Source organism: Ziziphus jujuba, chromosome 2 (assembly GCF_031755915.1).
Source record: "Ziziphus jujuba cultivar Dongzao chromosome 2, ASM3175591v1".
Lineage (NCBI taxonomy): Eukaryota > Viridiplantae > Streptophyta > Magnoliopsida > Rosales > Rhamnaceae > Ziziphus > Ziziphus jujuba.
In genome coordinates this window covers 1,155,185-1,165,820 of record NC_083380.1, presented here as the reverse complement: position 1 = coordinate 1,165,820, position 10,636 = coordinate 1,155,185, and the positions used below count along the sequence as shown (strand labels likewise).

The 10,636-nt window shown below is 34.1% G+C and overlaps 3 protein-coding genes across 4 annotated transcripts; 1 reads left to right on the top strand and 2 right to left on the bottom strand.

Annotated features, from left to right (window-relative positions):
• The first annotated feature begins 385 nt into the window (after positions 1-385).
• Positions 386-1,084, top strand: LOC107417643 (uncharacterized). Its single transcript, XM_016026259.4, has one exon. It carries the CDS (start codon positions 616-618, stop codon positions 814-816), a length of 201 nt encoding a protein of 66 aa, XP_015881745.1. The 5' UTR covers positions 386-615; the 3' UTR covers positions 817-1,084.
• Positions 1,085-1,864: 780 nt separating this feature from the next.
• Positions 1,865-4,761, bottom strand: LOC107417580 (uncharacterized). The gene is made up of 6 exons (XM_016026186.4): positions 4,388-4,761; positions 4,194-4,246; positions 3,826-3,881; positions 3,182-3,715; positions 2,401-2,569; positions 1,865-2,262 (listed from the first exon to the last, which is right to left on the bottom strand). Exons 1-6 carry the CDS (start codon positions 4,533-4,535, stop codon positions 2,110-2,112), a joined length of 1,113 nt encoding a protein of 370 aa, XP_015881672.3. The 5' UTR covers positions 4,536-4,761; the 3' UTR covers positions 1,865-2,109.
• An 800-nt stretch (positions 4,762-5,561) lies between these two features.
• On the bottom strand, positions 5,562-10,237 carry LOC107417579 (E3 ubiquitin-protein ligase BIG BROTHER). Of its 2 annotated transcripts, XM_048473063.2 has the most exons (11): positions 9,992-10,237; positions 9,792-9,847; positions 9,489-9,546; positions 9,241-9,337; positions 8,936-9,136; positions 8,096-8,324; positions 7,688-7,722; positions 7,480-7,524; positions 6,461-6,588; positions 6,010-6,118; positions 5,562-5,864 (listed from the first exon to the last, which is right to left on the bottom strand). In XM_048473063.2, exons 5-11 carry the CDS (start codon positions 9,077-9,079, stop codon positions 5,823-5,825), a joined length of 732 nt encoding a protein of 243 aa, XP_048329020.2. In that variant the 5' UTR covers positions 9,080-9,136; positions 9,241-9,337; positions 9,489-9,546; positions 9,792-9,847; positions 9,992-10,237; the 3' UTR covers positions 5,562-5,822. The 2 variants fall into 2 exon arrangements, with proteins under 2 accessions (XP_048329020.2, XP_048329019.2); XM_048473062.2 differs by lacking the exon at positions 9,241-9,337 and having other exon boundaries at positions 9,992-10,236.
• Between the last annotated feature and the right edge of the window lie 399 nt (positions 10,238-10,636).

Genomic DNA, 10,636 nt, shown 5'->3' with positions numbered 1-10,636 from the left:
CTATAATCATTTGTATTCGGTATTATTTTATTTTGATAAATACAAACAAAAACTCCAATAGCCAATCACAGAAATTTATTAGTCCACATAGTCAAACTTGAAATTTTGATTTTTACTTTTATAAATATTTATTAATATTGGATAATGTTATCATAAGCACAATCAAAGCGCTAATTCAATTGAGAGTATTATGAATTAATGATAATGTGATTTGGAAGCTTAAACTTTTTATTATTTTTTTTTTATTTTGATGGTTTTTTTTTTTAGTATTTCTTTAGTAATAAACTCAAAAGCAGAGGATCTAAACTCTTGAAAGTCAGCCACCGCACCTACCCATTATAATATTCACATCTGCTTCGAATACTTCACTTTCTCTTTTCTTTTTCTTTTTCTTTTTTTTTTTTTGGGACATTAAAATTCCTAACTTTCTTTGAATTTCCAGAACTTCCTCTCTCTCTCTCTCTCTCTCTCTCTCTATCTAAAAGACTCCTTCTTTTTCTATTTATTTTTTCCCTTCTATTTTCCAAGTTCCATAGGACCCTTTTCTTCACCAAATTTTCTCGACCTTTTTGTTAACCTGAAGATCAGCCGTCTTTGATTTTCTGGGTTTTCCTGATGTTGCAATTGTTCTTCACTGTGGCTTTCTCTGCAGTCCCTTTGACTCTCTATGTTCCTCCAATTAGAAGCTTAAACCTTTTTGTAGAAACCATGGAAGATCTACTCAGAGAGTCAAGAACATATACCCATAGGGTGTACCCGCGCGTACGGCATATATGGGCAAGGATCTTGGATTGTATACTTTGCAACACAAGGTAGATTTAGATCGGTTTCCCAATCAAATTCCACTGTATATCTTCTTTTCTTTTTTTTCTTTTTTTCCTCTGGAAATTTTTGTTTATTTGGGTACTCAAATAAAGGTGTGAACTTTGTTGTTCTGGGTGGTGTTATTGCTGTTTTTGTTGATCCTGTTGCGGGAATATGCAGTGAAAAATTTGTTGAAAATGTATGAGAATCATTTACTGGTTTATGTTCTTTGACATATAGAACAGAATTAAGAAATCAGAATCATGGGTTTGTTTGTTTATGGATTATTTCATCCACAAACTTGGAAAAGGAGATATATGTAGGTCATGTGTGTACAAAATTAAGGTACTATTCAAGCTCCCATTTGCAGTTAAGGCCAAAAATTCTTTCTCAAATAATGTGATCCTGAGGGGGTAGTTTTTTTTCATGTTTATCCAGTTTAGTTTTGCTGAGTTTGGCGGTATGTGTTTGTTGCTTCCTTTTTCTGAAAATGGTTTTATTACCCACCTTATAAATAGGCTTTTGGTATCACAAGGGCAAATAGAAGAAAGCAATATATCAAATGTGGCGGTTCACGACACATGTTTTCATGTGTTTGCAAATTGCAATTTGCAATAAATTAAAAAAAAATAAAAATACAATCTAATCATTTTTATAAAAGAAAAAGCTGGTTGGCGTATGTTTAAACAGAGCTCATTTCTTTTTTCATCCCAGAAAAAAAAAAAAAAAAAAAAAAAAAAAAAAAAAAAAAAACCAACAAGAGAGAGAAAAGAGAAGAAGAAAAAACGTTTGATTCTGTTTCAAACACTTCATCCAAGATGTGAGAAAATCACCTTGTTAGTTCCATCTCTGTAAATTTTCTTGGTGACCCTTTTTATGGCTTTTATGTTCTTCCCTTGTTCTTAAAATAAACAATTTCCCTGGTTCATATCCTTTTCATTTTTTCACTTGCTTCCTGTCTTTCTTTTAAGAGATAACATCTGCTAATTCAGTTCTTGTAAGGAACTATGTTCTTTACACCCTGTTAATTCAGCTTATAGATAGCTTCACTCCTTAGAAATGGTGATCCAAGAAAACAAAATATAATATGTATATTATTCATAGAAACTGATCTAACTATAATTGTTGAATATTACTTACAGTTTCTTTTATTGGCAACAAAATGGATGAAAGAAGGGAGGGAAAGTAGAGGGTGTAAGGAAAAAGAATTAATGTATCATACAAGGGAACTATGCAGAGAAGTTTTTATGATGGCAAAAAATAAATAAATAAAAAATCAAAGAATCAAAGAATGAATCTGATCATCTAGCTGGACATTGTGCAAGGCTTCAGAAACCAAAATACATCCAAAGTTCTTGCTTCTCTTCCATCAACAATAGGAAGAGCTTTTCCTTTGTATATGGACTCCTCCTTCGACTCCTCCATTTTCTTGTTCTGTTCTTGAAGGATTCCCCTTTCCTAACCATCATACCGTAACAATCAGGCAAACCAATAATTGTTGATTGTAATTTCAAAAAAAGAAAAAAGACTTGCGTGGATTTCTCTCTCCAAGACTATCCCTATCCTAGAAGAAGAGTTATGCAGCTGGTTACATACCATTAGCTTGGATTTGGAAATCTTTGAAGGTGTTGTTTTTCCAGGGCCCTTTGTGGCAGAAAAGCATTGTGGTGAGGGAGGATTTGTCCGAATTTGCAACTTCTCGTCCCCTTTGCGCTTTACATATTCCAAATTCACAGAGATGGGGATGTTCTCTGCCTCATCATTTCTGCAGAATATGACCGTCAAACTTAGGCACCCACTCAATCATATCACATATCAAATGCAAATGCAAATACAGTGCCAATCAGTATCTCCTACAGAAAAGAATTGACCCTTTTAGACCCTCTGTTCCTACTTGGAAAATAGGGAAATGGATACTACATTGTATTAAATGTGAGGTTTTGAAACTTCAATTTCTAACTCATTAAGGAATGTGCACAACCCGGATCTGATCTAGTTATTATTGGCATTCAACTGTACAACCAAAGCATGATCAAAACATCATAGAGATGTAGATAATAGGGACATAAGAAACACTAAAATGGATACACAGATACAAACACATATATTGTTTATTCAAATGGTTCAGACCCTTTAACCCTCCGTTCCTACTTTGAAAAATAAGGAAATGGACACCAAATAAAGAACATCAATTTCTAACTCAGCAAGGAATGTGCACAACCCGGATCTGATCTAGTTATTATTGGCATTCAACGTTACAACCAAAGAATGATCAAAATATCATAAATGTGAATGATTCGGAGATAAGAAACATTGAAATGGATGCATACATATGAACACAAACATTGTATATGCAAACAGAGAAGTTTGAACTTACTTCTTTATCCTCAACTTCTCCTTAACATTGCTTTTCTCAGTTCCTTGAGATCTCTCATTACTGACCGCAAACAATGGTTTCCGTTCTCTCTCCCTCCCATTCAGTTCACTTAAAGCCTCACCTTTAATCTGCTCCCCCGTCTTCTCTACCTCTTCCTCCTCCACACCCTCTACACTAATCTTCCTCACATTCAACCTATCTTCATTCTCTCTCTCCCTCGATCTCGTGGCTAGTCTTTTCAATTCATTGCAGAACTCAGTGATCTGATTCAGAATATCCCGCCCCGCGAATAAATTCCTAGCGGAGAGAGTGCTTTTCAGAGTCGGCAGCGCATTGTTGTTGTAAGAAGAAGCACCATCAATGGGTTCAGTCTTCTCTGTACTTGATTTGATTGCGGACTTGATGGTTTTGGCAACGATATTTGGAGGAGTTGATAGGTTTGGATTCTGATTTTCACCATCTTCATTGAATTTGGAATTACTACTTGGCGAAGTCCAAGCGTGAGTCAAAGCTCTTCTCTTCAACTTTGCCTCTCTGTTTAACATTTTTAATTATAAGAAATACAGAGGGAAAAGAAATTTTACTGAACTGGATGTCTATTGTGTAAGCTAAATAAAGCTGGAGTTGAGGGTTTTATTAAGTACCTTAGGTTTCTGTCACCAAGTGGAGGGATTTCAGAGAAATCAGCTGCGCTTGAAAGCTTGAAAAAAAAATTTATGCAAAATAGAGGGGAAAAATCAGAAAAAAAAATAAAAAATCATACAATTGAAAAATCTCTATTTGGTAACAAAGGAATGCGAGGAAATTGGGAAGAAAAACTAATGTCAGAATACTGCAAATGTAATCTACTTTCACACATGGGGGAAAAAGGAAAAAAAAAAAAAAGGGTGCGTGCATCCTCAAGGCCCATGAATGAGAAAAGCATTCTTGATTTTCTTTTCCTCACACATTCTTGGCAAACTAAACAAACGAAAGAAGAAAAGAAAAGCAAGCGAGAGTGTGAGAGAGAAACCTTAGAAGGAGTGAAGTTGAGAAAATCTTGAGCTGTCTTTGGGTGGTTGCAATCTGGAAACAAGAAAATTTCAACAGAAAAGTGAAGTTAGTGGGTTTTTTTTTTTTACATGAATGAAAATCGAGAAATGAAACCAAAACAAAATAAGAGAAGAAGAAGAAGAAGAAGAAAGGGATAAAGGATTTGTATAGTACCGGGCCTACAGAACCAAGCGTCGTCGTCCACAGAGTCGTTCAGGGGTGCCAAGAAATCGAACCATTTGGGAGCGTTAATGTGCTCGTAAAGCTTGTCCTCTACAAATTTCGACTCGATGTTTTTCCAATCGATCTTCGCTGGTTCCATAAGACACACAAACAGAGAGAGAGAGAACAGAAGAAGAAGAAGTTCAGTGGGGGGAGAGAGAGAGAGAGAGAGAGAGAAGGAGCTTTTGTGGTGGGGGGGTTATGCTATGGATGATTTTGGAAGGGACACAGTGGGGAAGTAAATGTAACCGTTAGGAGGAGGAGACGGAGGAGAGTGAACGTTGGGTATGCGTGCTTGTGGGGGCTTGTTAATTGTTTTGACCGTTGGAGAATCCATTTACTATTCCACTATCAATTAATTAAAACTTTTTTTTTTTTTTTTTTTGGTTGGGTCAGGTGGAGTTTCTTTTCTTTTATTGGATCTGAATCCTGGAGGTGAGAGAAAGGATCCTCTCTCTACGGACCAATAATATCCTTACGCGCCCGCAATCAATTGGATGGAAATTCATTCACTTTTTTTTTTTTTTTTTCTTTTTCCCTAATAGGTTGCAAATAAATAAATAAAAGTTTGTTGACAGTCTTGGTTCATATAAAGCATCTTTTGTAGTGTTGGAGTTTGTATCCGAATTATGACCATCTCATCCATAATAAGACACCGTCTCATAATTTCCATTGATTTTTTTATTATATTTGTGGGACTCTTCAATCACAATAGACATAATATCAATATCCACCAAAAAATAGACACAATACCCATATTCATTCTAGTTTTTATAGATAGTAGATGGCAATGACCTTTATCGTGCAGTGTGTTCATAACGAAAATTGCGACATAAACTTACAAACAAAATGACTACTCATTGCAGTTCCCTTTTTATTTATTTATTTATTTTTTTGGGCAAAACGTGTTTTTGTTTTGGCCAATTGTTTTTCAAAGCGTGATTAAAACCAATAATCTCAAGTTCTCATTGACAAATGATCAACAAGGCGTAGAGACAGCAGGAGGATTGGGATTCGAGTAGAGAGATCAACGCTGTCATGAAACATTACCCACTTGTACAAAATCAGAATCCAATTTATGAAAGTCACTACTTATTTGTTTTGTTTTTTTGTTTGGGCCATCATCTCAAACTCAATTTCACTTACCATAGAAGTTAGCAATATGGATTTTGTAGTACTGCACAAAATGTATACGAAAATAGAGGACCATCTAACCATCATCAACTACTACTCGTATGTGTACAAAAAGGGGACCAGTGTTTGATTTTTCGTTTCATTTTTCTTTTTCTTTTATCTTTTTCCTTGGTTGGGGGAGGACAAAAAACTACATAAAATGAAGAAAATTGAATCCCTCTGATCATTTTTGAAAATTGATGCTTTAATTCCTTCACTCCTCGCTAAATACCTCAATGTTGCATACTGGGCATATCTGAACAGATTAAAAAAAAAAAAAAAAAAAAAAAACACATAGATTTATTGCCAAGGCAACGCAAATTAAAAAGTAAAAAATGAATAAGAAAATGTCCTCAGTAAACACTCTGACACAAGTTATAAAAATTTAAGGTATGACTGACCTTGTTGATGCCAAGCCATTTTCTAATGCATTCACTGTGGTAGATATGTTTGCATGGCAATTTCATTTGCCGCTCGCCTCTTTTGTACCTCATTTGGCAAATCACACATCTGTTTCCAAATAAACGCTGTCATTATGACCATTCTCAAAGGGGCTCCAAAAGAAGGGGGGAAGAAAGCAGAGAAAATAAAAAAGAACAAGAAGGAAGCATTAAGCAGCTAATTTCTGAAAGTTATGCCAAAACTGCTTAAGAGAATTCCACCAACTTCATAAAGTTGAAAGGAACTCTACAACTACTGCAAGTGAAGAAATCATCAGATTTCTGGAGGTTGACTTTAAAAGATTCCTCCATTAGAAGCCAATGTATATATTATTAGCTTTAAGGTGGCTAGTATAAAAAAAGATAACAAACCTTTAGATCATTCACTAGTATCTAAAACCCAGAATGTTACCTCTCTCCAGACTTTTTTCTTGAGAAGAAGCTTCCAAACTTGCACTTTGAAGTTGGAAGCGAACTGATAAGTTCCTGGGAAAGACCCCGACTTTGAGTACCAACTGCCTCACCCAAATCAAGTAGTTCCTGCAAAATAATAAATTTCTAAAAATACAAACAGCACATGTGTAACCTTACAGTATCCACCATGAAGGCTTCACAATATCATTCAAGAGAAATAAAAAGAAAATTACCACTAATCTCTTAATGGTAAGCTGGTGGTGCAAACTTGCCAAAACACCTAATTGTTTCATAAATTTCATCCATAAACCTCCCACTAGTTTAAGAGTACATGGTTAACCCAATCAATGTTTCCAAAATTGAAACTAACCAATAAAGGAGTCATTATGCACTCAATAATCAGTTTCAGCTAGAAATGACAGCTCGAGAGTTTCTCTTGACTGCTAAATGAAGAAGATGATTGATTTAGCAACTCTTTTTTTTATTTTTTTTATTTATTTTTATTTTTTTAACAAAATCATCAGCTTCAATTTTGGGCACCATTATATTAATTTTCCCAGCCTCACAAGTGACAAAAATTCACAATTCTTTTTTTTTTTTTTTTTTTTCCCCCCCAAAATCGTCAGCTTCAGTTTTGGGCACCATTATATTAATTTTCCCAGCCTCACAAGTGACAAAAATTCACAATTTGTTGCCAATAAACATTTGCTCTCAATCTACAAATTTAGTAGAGTATTCATCTTAGTTCAGATTTACAACATCATGAGAGACTGTTTCATCACTTGATAAACGGAGTTTTGTGAATGTAGATGCGCATCCACCTAGGAATTTGTTAATGCCTACTATTTATTTTGTAACAAAAGATATTCTACTCAAGTTAATATTAATAAAAATTGCCAAAGCTTCAGCTATAATGCTTCACTTTTTCTTATCAGCAAACAAGACGCTTGGGTGGTCTTCCTCAAAGAGAAATATAATATGACAATTGAAGTAAGATTTTACGTATATAAAGCAAACCTCATAGGTCATGCTGTCAGGATCTATGTTTTCCTGCCATACAACCTGCAATAATATAAAAAGACACAGAAGTAATTTAGTCTTACAGAGTGTTGGCCAAACTCCAAACCATCAATTAGCCACTCAGAACTTCTTTTACAAGTAAAAGTTAAGAAAGCAGGTAAATATATATGAATTGTAACTGAACACGACAATACAAGCTTGATACCTGGGAAGTATTAGTCTCTTGATTATTTGGAATGCCTACAAAAGTATAAGAATATTCTTATGATTAGAAACAGATCTAGAAGACTAATCATTGGTCAAATATAAGCTCATAAAGTTTGAAACTAGTAGAGTAGTTTCGCTTAAAAGTAATAAAGGACAACAAAGCCTTTGTGTGGAATACCATTGAAACAAATGCTTTTTTGGTTTTGAAACCTAAACAATGCTATAATTCTAGCACTCCCAAACACCTTATGGACCCAAAAATAAATAATTAAAAATAACAAAAAAAAAACTCAACTCAACTCAACTCAATTATGGTCTGGTTTGCAATTACAAATTGGGAACTAAGACTATCCAGTTGACAATTAATCACAACCAATACACAAAAAGGAACAGAGTTTTGACTAACATTCTTCAGGTGTATCATGAACTCCCATGATCACATCTTCTTCAAGCTGTGAGTCTGTGGTTGGGGGCTCTTCAGTGTTCATCATTGAAGGGTATTCCCAAGCCATTCTGCTGACATCCATTCTAGGAAAATGATCATTTACCTCATAAGCACCATAATATGAAGTACTTCCTGGCCCAGAGAACCCAAATTTGTACGAATTCATATTCATTGACCAGTACACACTTTCCTGGACAAATAGCATATAAAAAGTAATATTTCATCATGAGGTGCATGAGCACAATACTTAAGTATTATGTAGAATATTAAAAAAGTCAATAGCTGAGTGCAGCAGAAAAAAAAAATATCTCGATATATAGAGTCATAATGAATAAAGAGGACTGAAACATTATCTTTGACAGCCAAACAATAATCAGAATACTAAATTCTTAAAAACCTTGCTAGAATTAATATGGTAGCCAGTATTCTAATCATATATATTATGTTAGTTAGAAGATGTCCAAAAAAATATTATGTTTGTTAGAAGAAATAAATTACTTCGTCCCAAGATTTTCCAGTACAAAGCTAACAACCAGTAGAGACTCTGACCGCAAAATTTAAACAGGCAAAATAAATGCATTAGCACAACACCGGACTTGTCGCATTGATTAGCGGCATGGACCCAAAAAAAAAAAAAAAAAACTTACATTTAATCACTGCTGAAAGCATGAAAACTATTTGACATGTCATCACACGTACAGACATCAAATTTATTTATTTATTTATTTATTTGGTTAAGGAAAAAAGGCATATTCCCAATATAAATAAAAAAATAAAAGTTGAAATCCCAATCAGAAGTACCTGATCTTGAAACGGTCCGGCATTAGCATAGCTCAAAGGGACATGTGTAAGGCCTTCAAAGAAGTCCATGAAGCTTTCAGTAGCGGTGTATGGAAACCCCGTGTCTATGTAATGCACTTCCATTTGTCTATCTTCTCCATTCATTTTTATTTTTATTTTTTTTTTTTGGTGCCACTAATCAAACTGAAATTGCATACCGGGCTGCAAATGAAAAATAATGACTTTCACGATCATAAAAAAGCATAATCTTTTTGGAAAAAAGAGTTTAAAGAAGGAATAAAAATATAAGAAAATAACAAGGTTACACAGATTTCCATTAGTTTCAGGCTAATCTCAGCATGCTGGAAAACAGCAGGAGAGGAATCGAAAGTTCGAAACCAATGCACAAGCATCAACAATTTTCTAAAATTTGAAGGACAGAATAATTACAATTTCATCATCTGAAAAGCAAAATAAAACGAAAGAACGCCTTTTCTTTTATGCCAAACGAAATGTTAAATATACGAATAAGGAAAAAAAAAAAAAAAAAAAAAAAAAAAAAACTAATACTCACAGAAATTGACCAGCATTTAAAGCTAAACTTCAGCTTGTTATCTTAAGGCCCCGTTTGGCTGCAGAGAAAATACAAGAAATGTACTAAATCACATTTTTGCCTATATAACTGAACAGCAGCCATAAGTTTAAAGCTCTAGTTCACGAAATATGATATATGAAAGAAAAATAAAAATCGCATTTTCCTATTTAATTTCCACCTTTAATTTATTTATTATTATATTTTTTTCCGGAGAACCAAACAGGAAAAGGAAAAAGGAAAGCATATAGTAGAAAAATAAAAATCTCTTTTCATCATCGGTACCTTACAGAAGGAAAATGGCTCGCTTCACATTTCCTAAGGAAGCGTACAGAGGAAATCTGAGAATCAGAGTGAAAAGAGACGGAATGAGAAATTACTAGAAACAAGTTATTCGTTAATGCGGTTTAGATAAAACAACAACAGACTAATAAAGACAAATTCTAAGACAGAGAAAGGAAGAGAAAAAGAGAGAGAGAGCAGACATTGATAAACTTGAGGCAGAGAGAGAGAGAGATTGAAGCGCAAGCAAGCAGAAAATGGCGAAATGGTTTACACTTTCTTTCTCTCTCACACACAGTATGAGTCTGTGTTTTGTGAGAGAGAGAGATTTTGGGAGCGAGAAAGTGAAAGGTAATGGGTTTTCTCAGTTTACAAACAGTCTTTCTCTCTCTTTCTAATCCATTTCTCTCTCTCTCTCTCTCTCTCTCCTGTTTTTGTCTACTTCTATGCTTAGTTTCAGACACACGCCGAGACTCCACCTTTAGCGGACTTCTAAACGACGCCGTATTATCCCTCTAACTGTCTAGTTGTCTTCTTTTTGGCTGCAGAGTTCGTTCTTTTGAAATGTACCACGTTTTTCATTTTCAACACGTAGACTGATGACTCTTTATTTTTACACCCAAAATAAAATAAAATAAAATAATGTAAAAATAAATATCATAATTTGTTCACTAATTTCTCTTATTTTCGAGAGTTATATGAAAATATTAATAGGAAAATAAAAGTTTTCTTTGTTTTTTGTTTTTATTTTATTTTAGTAGGTTTTAATTTTATTTTTTTCCATGCAAACGTATTTCTTTGTATTAATATATGGTTAAAATTTTTCTCTTTAATCTTCTTACATAAAG

Excerpts from the sequence above, each read along its gene's own strand:
- LOC107417643 (XM_016026259.4), top strand. The coding sequence starts at position 616 with ATGTTGCAATTGTTCTTCACTGTGGCTTTCTCTGCAGTCCCTTTGACT.
- LOC107417580 (XM_016026186.4), bottom strand. The coding sequence starts at position 4,535 with ATGGAACCAGCGAAGATCGATTGGAAAAACATCGAGTCGAAATTTGTA. Across the intron at positions 4,247-4,387 it reads CGCTTGGTTCTGTAGGCCCG|ATTGCAACCACCCAAAGACA; the intron begins GTACTATACAAA and ends TCTTGTTTCCAG. Across the intron at positions 2,570-3,181 it reads GAGAAGTTGAGGATAAAGAA|AAATGATGAGGCAGAGAACA; the intron begins GTAAGTTCAAAC and ends CATATTCTGCAG.
- LOC107417579 (XM_048473063.2), bottom strand. The coding sequence starts at position 9,079 with ATGAATGGAGAAGATAGACAAATGGAAGTGCATTACATAGACACGGGG. Across the intron at positions 7,723-8,095 it reads TCATGATACACCTGAAGAAT|GCATTCCAAATAATCAAGAG; the intron begins GTTAGTCAAAAC and ends ATACTTTTGTAG. Across the intron at positions 5,865-6,009 it reads AATGGCTTGGCATCAACAAG|ATATGCCCAGTATGCAACAT; the intron begins GTCAGTCATACC and ends TAATCTGTTCAG.